General features: G+C 33.3%; 1 protein-coding gene across 1 annotated transcript in view; it reads right to left on the reverse strand.

Annotated features, from left to right (window-relative positions):
• Positions 1-653: 653 nt before the first annotated feature.
• nmo (serine/threonine-protein kinase nemo) overlaps positions 654-18,410 on the reverse strand; it is an 89,409-nt gene continuing 71,652 nt past the window's right edge. The window contains 7 exon segments of the mRNA XM_086833994.1: positions 654-3,661; positions 3,664-3,692; positions 6,250-6,343; positions 6,413-6,614; positions 6,782-7,373; positions 8,476-8,531; positions 17,462-17,591. Of these exon segments, the coding sequence (XP_086690120.1) occupies positions 3,627-3,661; positions 3,664-3,692; positions 6,250-6,343; positions 6,413-6,614; positions 6,782-7,373; positions 8,476-8,531; positions 17,462-17,591 (1,138 nt within the window). The 3' untranslated portion in view covers positions 654-3,626.

An 18,410-nucleotide genomic window follows, 5' to 3' on the forward strand; every position in this document is an offset into this window, starting at 1 on the left:
GGATTTACACATCGAGTTAATCATGGGATACTACCAAGTGTGTGTGTTCTTGGGTTAAAAAAACTGTGTCACAATTTCTACAAACAGCCTTTTGTTAAACATGTTAAACGTACATTTATAAATACGAATATCTGTTGTATCTGTTAGCAAATTAGAGATATATATCGTTATATAAGTATTATTTAGTTTTTTACATTTTATAACCTGAGCGCAATCATTTTTTTAAGGTTCACTCTACCAATTCGTGACCAAAAAATTTCAAATTTCGAATGTTTTTCTTTCCAATTGTCTTTGTTCCATCATCTTCCTCTTACCAATTATATATATTTATACCTTCCAATACATATATATATATATTCTGGATATTATTCAAGGGTTATGCTATATATGTGTGGGTTTACCTGTACTCTAATACAAACTTGAAGAAATCTGTAGGGTGTGTTGTTGTTTGTTTTTGCTTTTAATCTCAAAATATTGTCCACAGGTAAATATCGTGTGTCCCATATATATTTATATATATATATATATCGTATATAGTTGGTTTTTCTTCACAGTGCTACATACATATAGCTATAAATTCTAATTAGCAAATGCATTGGGTTGTTGAGTTGGATCCACTTCAATTAATGCGCGTCAAATGAAACAATTTTGGATTCGTTTTCTTCTCTTTTTTTTTGTTTTGTTCTTATTTTTTTTTTATACAAACAGTTTACACAGTGTTTTCTTGTTTAAACGTAAATTAATGCATAATACGTATCTAATATTTATATATATATAGTTAAGAATGATCCATAAATCGGTTTACAAGTCAAATACTATAATGCAGTTTACAGTTACAGATCCTTAACTTATGAACTTATAACTCGAACATGAAATCATACATCGCCCTAAAGTAATATATATCGAGTGTGTGTTTTATTTTAGGTATTAGGTTTTTAGGCTCTATGTTTTATGTTTTTTTTATGTTTTAGTTCCCAGACCTGCTCAAATCATCGAGGGTGTGTCGTATAATGTACATGTCCATTACTTATTGTATTCGTACTAACTTGTACTTAATGATCTACACAGAGATAGATAGTTATATATAGAGAGAGATATAGAGAAATGTGGGCTAATTATTGGTGGGGATGGTGGAGATAATGTTATGTACACGAAAACTAACTAAACCCTCCAACTGCTAAACAAATATATATATAGATATTATATTGAATAACAGTTTTTTAAGGGTGCTTCAAATGTGCTTCAAGATGTGGGATGCAAAATGATTTATAAACTCTAACTGGCATTCGAGTGTGTGTTGTGTTGTGTTGTGTGTGTGTCTCTCTGTTCAAATGAGGGAAATATCCTGTACTCTATATATTATTTATGGTTAAGAAAAAACATTAGTTTATAAAACAAAAGTTGAAAAGAAATTCTACATTTTTTGCACACTGATTTTCTGCCTTTTCATTTTGTTTTTCTTTTGCTATGAGATCTCCGTGAAAGTTTTGAATTCATATTTGTTTTTTCATTTTCATTTTCGTTTTTGTTTTTCGTTTATGTTTTAAGCTAATCCATATAAGTATATATATATATATTTCGGTTAATATATATAATGCTATAATTAATAACTACATACATATACATAAGAAAGCAGCACAGTTAAGAGAATCGAAGAGTTGGAGGAAAAGTAGTTTTTCTTTTAGTTTAGGCTTTTCAGTTGCTTTAGTATCTCCTCCGATTATATTTATATATATGGTTTTTTTTTGATTTCTCTAAACATTGAAGACGAAACGAGACATTCAAAATTACACTCACACACACATATATATATATTTTTTAAACGGTATACATTGCGTTTCTCATTTTTAGTTTTTTAATTTCTTTAGGTGCTTAGGTTTAAGCTACGTAAAACATGTTAAACCGAAAAGTTGACATTTCCATATATATTGCATTTCATCAAAAAAATAATTAATCAATCAATCGATCTGCATCTGAATCAAGGTCAAATGAGAAAACTCAGTCTTAAACATACATATCTGTATCATATATTTATATATATATATATATATATAATGTTCTTCGTAGCAATTTGATCCTCTATAACCGATCCTGTCCTGCACCTTAGCAATGAGCATTAAGAGTGAGAGAGAGACAGAGGTGTGTGTGTGTGTATTTAAGTGTGTGTAGTTATGTCGAAATAATTAAACTATATTACATTGGTAAATCAACTAAAAGCAAAAGGTATATAAGTGTGTATATGCATTATAGCAACTAAAATCGAATTGATTCGGGCGTTGCCTTTCGAATGTTAACCAAACTTGGATGCAAAACCACCCGAACCATTCACTGGGGGGCAGTGTGTCGTCCACTTGTTGGATTTTCCTTTTTTCTCAATCGTTAAATTTATGCAAAATATTCCTTAATCAAAAAAGAATCCTAACAAACTATGATCAAAGCGAAAAAATTGTCATAACTAAGGTTAAGTTGAAATTGTTTAGTTTATTATGTATTATATTATATATAGATATTAATTTATTTATATTGTAATCTTTTTTGTTCAGTCGACAGTTGAAACTTTGAACTAATTTCCCGTTTTCCATCTAATATTGAGTTTAGCCCTGACTTCTTGTCAAGTCAGAGACATTTTTTGGGAGTATATATATCTATATATATATATAAGTGTTTCTAGAAACCAGTTTCAAAATTGAAGCTTCAAAAGTTTTGTGTTGTGTGTAAAACATAAATCTTTAGATTTTCTTTTCGTTAGCTAACAGAAATTTAAATTTTCATTCCGCTTTTCGTGTTTGTTGCTCGCTTTGAGGTAAATTTTTGGCAAACAAACTTTTGTGGATTTGCGTGCAGTTCTTGTGTTACTATTTTTTATTCTTTAAATATATAGATGTATATATTTATCGATATATTTAATAGTTAAGCATATATTTTAATATATATATATATAATGAATACGATGTTGTCTGTGTGTGTGTGTTTGCTAATTAATTTACATATACATAGAGTTTCTTTAAGCTTAAACATAAAACGCGATTTTGTGTGTTTTTTTTGTATTAATTTTTAGCTTGAAATTTCGATCAAATTCTTTCAATTTTTGTCAAAAGCAACAACAAAATGTGTGTTTTGCTTTGTTGCCGAGAATATAATTTTTTGTATGTTTTTTAATATAGATTCTACGCTTTTGCTTGTAATGCGTACTAATTATGCTTTCACTTTAAACTTGCTGGTTTTGTGTCTCTGCTGCTGCTTTAACTAACAGTTTTGTTTGTTTTTAGACTAGTTTCAGTTGAGTTACGTTACATATTTGTTTCGTCTACAGTTACTATTAAATATTTTCTGTTTTCTTTAAGTTAATTTCGGTGGTGGAATGCTTTCAACCCTTAAGCAGGCATTTAGCGCCAGCTTAAAAGCCATTTTGGCGCCTCACAAAATTCTAATTCCATCGTTGTTCCTGGCTGCATCCTTATTCGGTTGGTTTTTTTTGGGGGTAGGGGATCCTGTGTGGGGTTTTTTATTTATTTATTTAATGTGGATTCGGATCTGGAGTCACCTCCTTTCTCCTTTCTTTCGGCGAGTGTGTTTATCATTTGGCTGAGTTGTTGCTTTTGTTTCGATTTTAGGCAGCAATCGCCTCATTTTGCCGTCATTCCCACTGATGAGGCGACGGCGGCAGCTCCGAAGGATGTGCCACAGTCGAGCTATATATATATATATTCATATAGAATATCGGGAAAAAAAGGATACGAAAATTCATTTTAATTTCAATTTCAAGAGATAGAAATATCTATAGCAACATCTAGATTAGTTTAGTTTAGTTTAGTTCAGTCCATGCCATACATTTATAATAATTAAATATCGATAGAAAACACACTTAAAGCTTAAAGATCAAAACACAAGGAATACAAAATATAGCTCCCATAAATAAATAATAATACAAAAAACACATCTATAACCAAAAAAACATGAAATGAAAATAATGTACAAAAAGAGAACTACAAAGTAGTATAGTTTTTGGAGTAAAGGGGACTCAAAATACAAAGTAAAAGTTTTGTTAATCAATTAATTCATTAAGTGGTAAGTTGTTCAGCGTTCAAATCTACTTCAGTTCTTTATTTCATCTTTTATTTTGCTTATTTTTTCTTGATTCATTTTTATTTTCTGGCTTTGTCACTGCTGCTCAACTGCACTTGTTGTAAAGCTGTACAAAAAATATATATTTTTGATTGATTAATTCTGTGCAGTTTTTTTTTTTCAATTTGATTTTTAATGAAACCAAGCATGAGGACATTTTATTTCTGTGTAATGCATAATTCGAGGTGTTTTTTTGAAGGGAGTTATGCAGGACGACAATGACAAAAGCTAAATGATTGCCTGATATTGTGCATTATTTATATTCTATTTAATTAATTTCTATATTTTTCATAATTGTTTTCATAGCAAAGCCTGTTTTAATAAACAATGAGTGTAGAACCCTCTTTTTGGAAGAGTAGAACTCTTTTTGAGAGGCTAAAAACAATGACTTTTTAATATTTGATAGGCTTGGCAATTGTTTTAAAATGTCTATTGTTTTTGGCATTTTGTGAATCCCTTTTTTTTGGCGGTGTTTTGGTGCAATTTTGGAACATGAAAATGGGGGGAAAATGGTCTGTGGGCTTAAATGTTCAAATGAGGCTTAATATTTACTTGATGGAATCTGTATGCTGTACACGAATTACAAATATATATATTTATTTATGGATATATAATAGATATATGAATGTGAACACAAAACATAAACACAAAATTCGATTATGAAGCAGGGTTATATATATATTATGAATGATTTTCTATTGTTTGTTGTTTAATTTTGTGGTTCGATTTGTCGGCTTTATAAAATAGTTGAAAATGTCTCGGTTTTTGTTTATAATTTTTTTGGGTTTTTTCTGTTTCCATTTATATCAAGTGGTTTCCTTGCCAATATTGGTTTTATATTTCTGCGACATTTGTAAACAATTTTATAACATTTCTGGTTAGATGTCCATATTTCATTTCATTTTTTTTAGGATAACATTTATGTACACAAAAAAGAGTTACGCAAAAATACCCATTTAAAAAAAAGGAGATGAAAATTATAATTGTAAACGAAAAATGAAAAGTTAATCATAAGGGAAAAAGTTAAAACTAAATAAGTTATTTGTTTTTCTTTTGCTTTTTTTATACACATTTTGCATAAGAATAAAGAGGTAAAAAAAACAGAGGATATGAACAAAAAAGATGATAAACTAAATAAATAAATATTTAGTAAGGCTTTCGCTTTGATATATCAACAGACCTAAGAAGGAGCAGAGTGAGAGAGAGGCCTCTTTTCTTTTTCTGTATTCTGTATTCTGTTTATCTGTAAATTGTATCTTTTTTTATTTTGGTTCGCGACTCCTCACACAATCATTCATTCATTCATTCGATTCGATTCGATTTGCTTCGCTTTGGTGACTCATTGATTCAGAGTCAGTAGTATCTTTGTGACAGCAAGTATCTTCTGCTTCTGCGCATATCGTTTCTATATATTTATCGTATATATATCGTATCAATCTATCGAGAGACAGAGAGAGAGAGAGAGGAGTATCGCGCGCCTAGGATCCCGATCCCGATCCCGACCTGGAGCAGCGGCGGCAGAGTGTGGAGCAGCGGCAGGAGCAGCAGTGCAAGTTGTAGTGGTAGTAGTAGTGGTAGTGGTAGTAGTAGTAGATTTTCTCATTCTCATTGGCTTAACAACGCAAATATAACGATTCGATTTAATAGAAATTTTTTCAATATTAATATCCATTGGTTGAACAACAAAAATAAAAAAGAACAAAAAACATAAAAAAGAGATTTAAAATATTTCAAAAATTAAATAGGTTACATAAATGATAAACAAGTAAAGTTGGGTATATATATATAGAGAGAGAGAGAGTGGGTTTTGGGGACAGGTACAATAATTTAGTGGGAAATGGGGAGAGGGAGCATTACTAAAGCGGAAGTTTAAGGGGGGACACGGAAGCCATGATCAATCAATTTTTTAAATAACAAAAAAAAAGAAAAGTAAGAAATAGATATATAGAAAAAAGGTATACAATTTTGACTAAAAGTAAGGTAAATTTCAAAAAAGTTTTGGGTTTTGGGACAAGGAGACTGCGTGCAGAGTTTTTTTTGGGGAAATTCAATGGGGTTTTTTTTAGGGGGAAAAAAACGGAAAGAATTCTTTGAGGTCTAATTGCAAGCAACTCCTCCACTCACCTGGCAAAGCTCTTGAAGGCCGCACTCTGCGGATTAATGCAGAGCGGCACTCGACCCGTTTGCAGCTGCTCGGCTATGAATTTGTGCATCTCCTCTGCAAAGTTTTGAAATATATTATATATATATTTTCTCATATGAATTTATATAGCGATTATTTACTCACCCTTGACCTGCTGCACAGAGGTTAGCTTACGCTCCCAAAGATCATCAAAGGGCTGACCAGCGGAGGGCTCAAAATCAGCTGTATATTGGCGCATTCCGGCCGAGGTAGTGAAGCAGCATTTGCACATGCATGAATGATAGCGAAGACGACCCTCATCCAGATACGGATGCGCCAAGGCATCTGTCACTGAAATGCGCTTGTCCTAAAGATGGGAAAATTATATTTAAAAGTGGAAAAAGTGGAAAAATAACATTCACAAACAAGAGATACTAAATCAATGAATCTTAGAAGTAAACTAGGGAGTTGTGCCCCTCTAAACCTCTCTAAAATTCATTAATTATTTATATTAAACTATGTAAAATAGTTTACCGGATCAAAGACGAGCATCTGGCAGAGCAGGTGCACAGCCTCGTGTGTGGCATGTGAGCTGAGTGTGTAGAGCACCGAAAACGAGGGCGGCTTGGGGGCGCGTCGCAACATATGGGTGCGTGCACCCTCGCAGGCATGCCGCATATCCTCCATGGTGGGTGTGCCCAGCAACTCGGTAATCAGCTCCAATTGCTGGACAGGATTCTGCGCCTGGAACAGGATGCGGCGACCGAGCAGCTCGCCAAAAATGCAACCCACCGACCACACATCCACCGCCGAGGAGTAGTGACGAGCGCCCATTAAGATTTCGGGAGCACGATAGTACTGGGTGACCACCTCCTGGGTCATGTGCTTGGCCTGATCCGGCTCCTCGACACGCGCGAGTCCAAAGTCACAGATCTTCAGGACACAATTCGAGTTGACCAGCAAATTGCCGGGCTTAATGTCACGATGCAGGATGCGGGCCGAGTGCAGATACTTGAGGCCGCGCAGGATCTGGTAGAGGAACACCTTGATGTGGTCAGCGGATAAATGCTGCGGCGACACGATTATCTTGTGCAGATCCGATTGCAGCAGCTCCGTTATCACATAGCTATAGTAATCGATTCAGATTCGGGGTTAAGGTGGAAACCAATTCGATAGTTCGACATGCGAAAAGAACAAACAGAAAGTTTGCAGCTAACTACTACCTCTTCCCAGACCTTGTTTTTTTTTTCTGGTTTGGTTTTGTTTGTTTGTTTGTGCTTAAAACTTTTTCAATTAGTTGCATTTGCTTTTAGTCCCAAAAACTTTTCAACTGAGACGACGCCCCAGAGAAGCCGGCACTTTGCAAAATCAAACACATTTATATACTCCTCTTTTTTTTGTTTTTTTTTTTTTTTTTGGTTTTGTGGGGCTTTGGAAAAGGATTAATGAAATATTTGCCGTTGATTGTTAGTGGATATATTTCTTGGAAAAACTAAGATGCAAATTATGAATACGTTGCTACAACTTTTGACTATATAATAGTAATAAGAAAGAAAGCTATCCATATACCCTTAAAGTTTGCCGATTGTATTATAGGATCATATCGGAAATAGACCAAAACTAAGCTTAAAATCTAATGCTGATCAAGAATATATATGATTTATAGGGTCGGAAATGACTCCTTCACTGAGCTAGAAACTTCTGACTAAAATTCCGATCAAAGATTAAGTAGAAAAGCTAAAGTTCCTACAAATTTGGGTACTATAGCTCTTTAGTCTCTGAGATCTGTTGTTTTTCTACGGACCGACAGATGGACATTGCTAAATCGACTCGGTTAGTGATGCTGAACAAGAATATATATGCTTTATGGGGTCAGAGATGCCTAGATACATTTTCAATAGGGAATAAGCTACATTACCCTCGTACCTTATAGGAATCGGGCTTAAAAAAATAGAATATAAAATAATATTATGTATAATATAATGAAAAATTATTCTGGTTTAATTTAGATTAAAAAAGTTACAATCCTAATATTTACAGCATTTCCCCAAAATATCTTTTCCAAAAGTATCTTTCTAAACCTTTATTTCAATATCAAATCCTTCTAGCTAAAAATAAATGTTAAAAATGTTTCCTAATAACCAATAAATTTTCCTATTTCTACACTTTAGCTTTAAAAGTGTAGTTATAGGTTTTTTTTAAGTGTTTTGCTTTTTGTAAAAGGATACATTTCTTGAAAGAAATCCAAATGCGGTGGCTGTAGAATGTCCAGGGCCGAAAGAACCTGTAAAATAAACCAAATAAAGGAGCATTAATTAATTAAATCCAACGAGGTTAATCAATATTCATATTCATATTTATATATATACACATTTATATTCATTTTCAACCTGCAACGACGTCAGCTCGACAAGTTTAAAATGAAAATCCCTAGACAATACGTTCGGTTAACACTTTACACCTCATTTGAAAAGGGGATTACGTGGTGCTGTCGGCCCATAAATTATGGAGTTGCAATAAAAATCAAGTTGCATGTTAAGTGTCGCTGCCGGGACATTAAATGCCTGCAGACAATACAAAAAAAAAAAAAAAAAACAAGAACAAAGGCAAGTCGGTAAGGAAATTGCTGACCCCTTGGCTTTCCTGATGATGTTGTACTACAAACTACGTACAAAAAAAAGGCAAACCAAAGTCTGGGCTACCACATTGGGGGAGGACGCCAAGTCCAAGGAACTGAACAAGACTGACGGACAGCAGAATATAAAAAATATATACATATACATATATCTATATATATATTTAACCAGGGGTAAAAAAAGCTGAGGCTAAAGCTAAAGCAGAACCAGACAGACAAGCGCTGATTTATTTTCGCTTGCGGTGAAGAGATGACGAAGGAACTGCAAGCAATCACATCAAAAACAATCTAACAGGAGGAGTAGCTTAACTCGTCACTTTTAGGGTTTTTTACACAGTAAGAAAAAGGCATTATATTTGGAAATTAAATTATTAAAAAGAATTTATATACGGTTACCTATGTACTATATTTTTTATTTACTATGCTATAGAATATTCCAGTTATCTAACATAAATTAGCAATTGTATACTAATTTAGGTAAAAGAACCTTTAGCTTGGCAAATAAATCAATAATAAACAGCAAACCCTTGAGGTTTACTATTATTAATTAATTCATTTGAATAGGATTTTAGAAGAAATTTATAAGCTATGAAAATTATTAGGTATAAAGCAGGGTTGGGCACTGAATGTTGAATTAGGAGCATGACAAAAACTTAGTAAAGGCAAAAGTTATCCTCTGAGGATTGCCTGTATATTGAATTTCAATTCTACAATCTTAGTATTTTATTTTCATTGTATTTAGTATTGTATTTCAATTCTACAATATGTAGATATTGTTTTTTATTATATCATTTAATATATATCTTTATTGTATTGTATTTTGATTATGTTTTGTATTGTATACGATTTTTTGGAATGGTATTTTCATTCTTCGATTTTGTTTCATTACTTTTGAAGCTCTATAGCTTTATTTAAAAATTCAAATTTAAAATTTTCAATGACAAAAGTTTCTTTGTGTACATTTAAAATCAATTTACAATATTTATACAACTCCAGTTTAGTGGGGGGGGAGGGGTCTGCAAAATGCGTAAAGTGACCAAAAAAACAAGGTAAAAAAAGTAAGGAAATGGGAATAAAGAGCGCTGCAGCTAAATCCGCTGCGGCAGCAACAACAAAAAAAATGTTGCCAGCCACAATGTTGCACATTTTAAACCCCCTCCCCGCCCCTCTTACCAACCAACTGTCGGCAGTTGCCAAAGCCAAAAGCAGTTCAACAATTTTGAGCACTTTTCGCGGGACATTGCGAACGAAAGGCAACAACAAAAAGTGCCGACAACTTTGGCTCTCAGTTACTGGTTTTTTTTTACATTTATATTCTTTTCCCCCCCTTTTTTTGGGTTGGTAAGCCTTTGCCGTCTTCAAGTCTGAATCTCCGTCGCCGTCTTAAGTGGCAAAGTTTTTTTTTCCCTTCCTCTACAGGAGGCGACGTGATATTCCTTCTCCCCTCTCCCTGAGCTGATTCTTGGCTGCCTTTGTTTTATATTTATTTCTTTGTCCGCAAAAGACTCCGGCTCCGGCTGTCTGTAAGAATTCTGTAATATTTTGAGACGGCCGCTGCTGTAATTTAGCGACTGCATTTGTTGCGTTTTGCGGTTTGAAAGAATAAAAAACAAAACAAAAAAAAAAAATACAACAAAAGCTGCGAGTCCAAAATGATTAATATGGATTTTAGGATACCCTACTGATACTTTAATTTATTTAATTTTTTATACCCTTCCAGGGTATTATAATTTCAGTCAGAAGCTTGCAACGCAGTGAAGGAGTCATTTCCGACCCTATAAACCATATATATTCTTGATCAGCATCAAAAGCTGAGACGATGTAGCCATGTCCGCTCGAAAAATACATTTTTCACATTTTTCCGAAAATTGAAAATTTTATAAGGGGTTACATCATTAAAATTGCCAAAATTTGGAAAAAAATTGAATTTTTTAAATTTGAAAACTGAGTATGCAGATTTGTAAGGGCTATAAAAACTTACACAGAAATCGTTTTGGAATTGAAATTAATGAATTTTTGGCTTAGCTATGATATTTTAAATCCTATGATTATTTACCCAATATATTAGCATATACTCATATTGATTTCTGTTTTTTGTGACTTGTCTATATCTATATAACTTTTCTCTAAATTAAATAGCTGATCTCCTTGATACCTTCGTATATGCCTTTGGGGATTATTGATTATTGTACAGTCATCCTGATCAAATTACTCCTCCTTACCTCACTTTTTAGGGTATATAAAAAACGAAAAAAAAACTGCACTTTTTCTGATTGTTTTTTTTTTGTAGTAGTTGCTGTTTTTGTGGTTTTTTCGGTCAACTTCATTTACTGCACTTCACCTCGCTGCACTGCACCGAAATGCAATGCACTTCACTCCACTTAACGTAACAGCGCAGGCGCGTAATTTGCTGCCACGGCGGAGTTGTTATTGTTATTGGCCCGAGCTGCATTACTTTTTTTTTGTATTTTTTTGGGGGTCTCACGTGCAACAGCACGGCGGCTTGCAGCTAATTAACATTTTGGCTTGGCTTTGCAATCAGAAACCAAATTTATGCATTGTGCACCACCGAAGGCAGCTTCAAGTGTCCTTGAAGTGTTGTACAAAGACGAGGGCAGCCCAAAACGGGTGGGATTGGAGGGGGGAGTTACAGAGTTAACCAACTTAGTATTAACAAAACAGAAAACCAAATAAAAGCAGCTAACTGGGTTGAGTTTTTGAATAAGGTTGCACAGGAAAAAGAATTGAGTTTAATTTATGCGCTTTTAAAGGGGTTTAGTAATTATGGAAATCGGTCTATCAATAATTTAAATGTAATTTATTAATATACATATAATATAGTATATAGTATATAATATAGTATATACTTTAAACACACGAAATGCCAGAAAAAGATTCTCTACAAATATCTAACAAATTTCATAATTATTTAAGCTTTAAAAAAAATATTATATTTTGCTGATCTTATCGTGATTTCTTGTAGTGTATATATCAAAACAGTTTCTAGTTAAGCACAGAGTAGCAGTAGAGAAACAAGTGAAACTTGTGTTCAACTTGCAACCAGCAGCTGTGCCACAAAGACGACACAGTTGTTGTTGTTTAACCCTCCTAAGACCCTCCCCCTTGCTCCATACTCTTTCAACCCACAACTACCTCCTCTTCTACAATTTTCCCCCCAGCTCTAAGCTTCCAGGGAATTTTCCCCCCTCTGGCTTGCCTTGGGAAAACAAAAGCAAAAGTGTCACCGCTTCGACTTCACAAGTATTTTCATTCCAAGCTGAGGGACAAATTTCTAGCTAAAAGATTGTCAAGCAGCAGCAGTAGCAGCTGTCAACACATATTTGTTGGCTAATTAAATGAGAAGAGGGGCTGTCCCCAGGGGGGAGGGTAGGGAAACTCCACCGAAATTGACTATTACAACTTGCAGGCAAATAAAAAAAATAATACAACACAAGAATAAACCTTGAGAGGAGCGACAATATAAATTTCCTTTGATTACTCGCTGTTAGTTACTGTTTACAGAGAAACTTTGCAAGTTAGTTTAGTGTTGTTTCTGTTATTATTTCTTTTTTTCGGGGTTATTTCCTGTGTGATAGGTATCTTTAAATAAAGAACCAGATGAATATGAATATTTCATTAGAAAAATATATAAAATGTTGAACTATGATCTTTAGGTAAGGGTTTTAATCAAGGAAAATAATTATTTGTGAATATTTCTAGTAAAACCTAATAAAAACCCTATAAATATCATTTCTCTGTAAAGTTCAGTTCGATATAAAATATATATTCCAATTTCCACCCATTAATATATCTTTATTTTCACCAACGAACTTCTCTCAAGAAATACGTTCTTGTGCATCAGAGCTATGCAATTTTCCTTCAAAAATCAGCATATATCGCTCTAAGCTCTGTACATACATTTATCCCTCACAAAAATCTAAATGAAATTGACATTTCAATTGCAAAGAGCCCTAAGAGTGAAAAAGCAATGTGAATAATAACAAAATTTGCATGCAATTGATGCTGCAAGCGCGTCAAACTCAATCATTTTCGGGCGGAAGGAAAAGGGAGCTAAATTCAAGATAGAAATCATCTCTGATGAGGAAGGGGGGACGACTTTTGGGGGGGAAGGCTAAAAAAAATAAATAAATAAAAAAATATGCAAAAAACTCTTGCCTCGCCCCGAGTTGCATGTGAGAAATGCTTTTGAAATGTGCGCCACGTACGCGTTGCAATAAGAAATCCATTGAAAAATATATTGAAATTTTTTGGTTTATTTATTTTTTTCCTCTGTTGTTGTGCCTTTTGCAACAGCAACAATAATAACAAAAGGATAATGGAGCTGCAAACATTTGGCAGCGATTTGTTAAACTGCAAAATGCATAAAGCATGAGAAGAAGTTACTTCAAATCGGAAAAGGGTATGGCTTTTGAAGGTTTGATCGATTGAAAAAAGGGTCAAGGTAATGACTGGAATTTAAGGGGAAATGTTTGCCGAAATAAATATGAATTTTGTGCTTTATTTAAATAAAATAGCAGACCAGGAAAAGTAGGATGGAATTGTTACTTATCTTTCTAAACAATATTCTCACTTCAAGTAAGAATAAATACTAATCAATCAATATTTGCTTCACCTTTAACTTGCATCAATTTATCAAGTCAAAATTCTTTTAATGTTGACCTTATGACCAAAAAAAAGAAAATCAATTTGAGAATGATTTCCTTTCTGTTTGCCCTTCGTTTTCGATAAGTTAGAACTTTGGAAATTGAGGAACCTCCATTGATTGAGTTATAAATAGTTGAGTCGTTCGTTTTGGGCCATTTGAAAACTACTCTACGTTGCGCCCAATTTGCAATAAAATGCAAGGCAGCCACGTGCCAAGCCCAGTAAATTTCCTCCTCCACCTCCTCCTCCCAGAACCCCTCTCAGTTAGCAACTTGTCTGGGGACCCCCTCTCTGACATCCCATTTCGACGCCCCTGTCCCCCGTCCTGCCCCTGTCTCCTTCTATCTAAACGTTCCGAGTTGATTGCACTTGTTTGCCATTCTCTGAATGATGTCTGTCATGTAGGAAATGAAACAGGAAACGCAGACAGATGCAAAAAGGCGCACAGAGAAAAAAATAAATAAGGAAAATATGTCATCGTTTTTAATAGGATTTGTATGCAAAGCAAAAGAAGAAAAACTAAAGACAAACATGTTATTCGGAATATAGAAAACAGTTTTTGGAACAACAGAAACGAGAGTACTTGCAATTAGTTTGCAAAAAATAAAAATAAATACGAAAATGATAAAATGAAAAAAGAAAAGAAAGCTAAGTTTGAATACCTTAGTTTTTATACCTTTTGATCAAGGAAACTTATTGTAAATTTGTCATAACTAATTGAAAAAAGCATTAAATTCAATCGGGGAAGTTTTTATGGTTCAGGTTTAAATTAGTTTTATTTAATTTTGATTGTTAAAAAGGCAGCATATTGAGTTTAATGAAAAATGGAATTAAGTTTTTTATACCTCTGCATGGTATTATAATCCTAGTCAGAAGCTTAAAATGTAATGAAGGAGTCATTTCCGACCCTATAAACCATATATATTCTTGATCAGCATCAACAGCCCAGTCGTTCTAGCCATGTCCGGTCGAAAAATAAATTTTTCACATTTTTCCGAAAATTGAAAATTTTATAAGGGGTTACATCATTAAAATTGCCAAAATTTGGCAAAAAATTGAATTTTTTAAATTTGAAAACTGAATATGCAGCTTTGTTAATCTGCTAAAAACTAGCATAGAACCGCTTTCCGAATTAAAATTAATGATTTTTTGGCTTAGTTATGAGTTTTTTTAAACTATGATTTTTCGGAAAAATTGTTTGTTTTTATACCTTTTTGCGGGTTTTTATAATTTTAGTCAGAAACGTATAACAGCATCAACAAAACCAGTATGCAGATTTGTTAGTGCTATAAAGACTTGCACAGAAAAGCTTTCCGAATCAAAATTAATGCTATTTTGGCTTAATTATGATGTTTGGAAAACTAAGATTATTTAAGAAAATTGTCTGTTTTTATACCTTTTTGCAGAGTATAGCTTCAGTCAGAAGATTAAAACGCAAGGAAGTAGTCATTTCCGACCCTATAAACCATATATATTCTTGATCAGAATCAAAAGCTGAGTCGTTCTAGACATGTCCGGTCAAAAATTAAATTTTCTGAATTTTTCCGAAAATTGAAAATTTTATAAGGGGTTACATCATTAAAATTGCCAAAATTTGACAAAAAATTGAATTTTTTAAATTTGAAAACTGAGTATGCAGCTTTGTTAATCTGCTAAAAACAAGCATAGAACCGCTTTCCGAATTAAAATTAATGATTTTTTGGCTTAGTTATGAGTTTTTTTAAACTATGATTTTTCGGAAAAATTGTCTGTTTTTATACGTTTTTGCTGGTTTTTATAAATTTAGTCAAAAACTAAAAATATAATGAACAAACGCAGTATGCAGATTTGTTAGTGCAATTAAAATATTATAGGAAAGCTTTCCGAAATAAAATTAATTCACTTTTGGCTTAGTTATGCGTTTTTTAAACTTTAATTTGTCCTATAGAAACATAGATGTTAAAAAAGGTAGAAACTTGCTTTATAAAATTTAAAAAAATGTAAAACTGCTGCCTGAAAATGTAGATGTTTCAATAGATTTTCATTTATAAATTAATCACAACAAACCTAATATAAAAATCCAAATTAAACTTATAACCCTTTATTTCTTTCTCTGTATATTGCTTGAAGCGTTGACAACAAAGTCGCGCCTTCGCTTGTGCTTCTTTATTTCACCGCCTTCCCCCCTTACCACCCATAGACAACACACACACCCACCCACCTTTAGCAATTTATGCATATTAATAGAAAATTTGCATATTGGGCAAGGTGTTACAACAATTGTGGTTGTTGTTGTTGCCGTCGACATATGGAAAAGCGATTTGCAGCTAAGAGGGCGGAGGTGAGGGGACTTGGCTGTCTGCTCTATAACGCCCACTTCTCCCAGACTTCTTCTTCATTATTATTAACATTATTATTATTGCATTACGAAATTCACACGCAGCCAAGCGGACACAACAAAAAAAAGTGGGAAAAATACAGAGAAAATCATGTAGGCTGATGAAGATGATGATGATGATGGATAAACCGAGATGGTAAAGATATATATTGGCCATCTCCTTGAGCATTAGATTCCCAGACAGCCCACGGCCTATTGGGTGTCTAATGAAGTTGAACCAATATGAAAATGATTGGGAAATGCTTTACAAAAATATATATATATATAAATATGAGAGAGAGGAGAGACCGTGACATTTAAGACTGCATCGAATCTTATGTGACAGTTTGGCAATATAAAAACCAGACCATAAAACCACCTCTTCCTTGTCTTTTTTTTTTAGCTGGGGGTAAACATAATAATGCAAATGTCAAATGCTCCAAATATGGCAAACATAACAAAAGGTTCTTGAAAAAAATAGAAACAAATCGAATCTTTCAATGGCTCTCAGCACGTGCAGTTGCAATGAATAAGTAAATAAATTATAAATGCTGACAATTCACAGAGAATATTTATTTATTTTTATATATTTTTTACTGGCATATTGTGCTTTTGTGTGCTCTTTTTTTTTTAAGTTGTATGCTAATATATTTTGGCAAAATTACAACATGCAACTCATGCATTTTTTACCAATGCCTCAGGCTCTTTAAAACTGCCACAAAATGTTGAACAATTCACGGTTTTTTGTTCAATTCAGTCACTATATTTTTTTTTGTTTGCTTCATTTTGGAAAATGTTGACAGAGTGTTGCCCACATCGATCATTCACAGAGTAATTTATTTATTGAAAGAATAAATTGAGCCAAGAAGTGATGCTTGAGATAAATAATATACACTTTTTTTTTGTAAAGGTCACAGCAAATGTTAATCTTGCATTAATTTTTATCGTTGCATTCACATTTCACGGTTTAATCACTCTTTCACAAGAGTCTTGTGATTAATTACTGTCGCAGAATCACTTGCGAAAACAAACCAAAGTGAAACGAGGGCTTTTGTCCTTTAAGAACAACTTTTTAAATTCAATAAATTAACGTGCCATATCAAACATTTAATTAATGACAATCATACCGAGCGAACAATAATTCCACTTGAGCAGACAACAACGGGACATGGGGAAAATGTGGAAAATGTTCTGCCAAAAAGGATATTATATTTTTTCCCCGAGGCTATCCCTCGCCTGTTTGAGTTGTAAATATGATATGAAAAAACAACGCTGGGGCTAAAGTGGAAAATATAATTGTTAATAAATTCAGAGAGATATAAGCCAAAAGGCAAACGGAGCACTCGGGCTATCCCGGCGTATACGTAATATTTTACGTAAAAAGAAATAAAGGATAAATACACAGACAGTTGGCTCCCCGCTGTGACAATAATCAAAAGTGCTGTGTGTGTGTATATGTAAATATTTTAATTAAATTTTTTTAATGCCACCAGTGGACAATGTAAACTGTACGTAGATATATAAAGATAGTTAAGGGGGTTAAGAATTTTCCACTTACGTTCTCGTGCTTGAAAAAGCATAGCATTTTCAGTTCGCGAAAAACGCGTTTCGATGAGACCAACGATTGGAACACATTTGGCAGCTTCTTCAAGGCCACGCGTCGTCCATCCCGAGGATCTGTGACGGCCCTGGAAATTTAAGGAAAATATATTAAAATTAGGTTTATATATGCATTTGGAAAATAGGGAAATTAAATACTAGTGAGTTCCAAAAATCACCATAGCTTTTAAAACATTTAAAAATATATCTAAATGTAAGGAATTACAGTTTTTAGGAACCAAATTCCCTACTTTATTATTCAAGTTACTATACTATTACAGTAACAGATACAATAATACAAAATCAATTAGATTTTTTACTATATGTAATATTGTATCTCAATTGTTGACACCTTTTAAAGAGTTTTACATCCCCTAGGGATTTCTTTAGCACCCCCCAATAATTTACAAGTACAAATATTGAAGCAAATAAGTTATAATTATATAATATTAACATTTCACTGCTTCCTCCTAAATTTCTATAAATCGCTTGCATCATTTACAGTACTTAAAGCCATCTTTTAAATATCTAATCCAAAGGTTATAACATTTTGCTTACTAAATTCACTGAAAACCTTCTATATCTTATTGTTAAAAAATATTTCCATCTGCGCAATGCTAATCTTTAAGTTCACATTCACCGCTCAAGTGTCGCATTATAAACAAACAGAGCCGATTTTCCCAACATTCCCAGGAATGAGAATGTCACTTTATATTCTCTTTCTCTTCGAGAGACAAAGCCCAGTCAAAATCAGACAGACTGAGAAGCAAACAAACATTCGATGGAGTTTAAAAGTTCGTTCAACTTTTCGCCTTGGCCAAATGACAATGCCAGCGTTATTTTCCTTTTGTTTTTCAGCACAACCCCTTCTTCTGTTCCTCCCGACCCCCATCTATATTTTCCCAAAA

This window comes from Drosophila serrata, unplaced genomic scaffold (genome assembly GCF_035046125.1).
Source record: "Drosophila serrata isolate PLE 108 unplaced genomic scaffold, ASM3504612v1 contig_272, whole genome shotgun sequence".
Taxonomy (NCBI): domain Eukaryota; kingdom Metazoa; phylum Arthropoda; class Insecta; order Diptera; family Drosophilidae; genus Drosophila; species Drosophila serrata.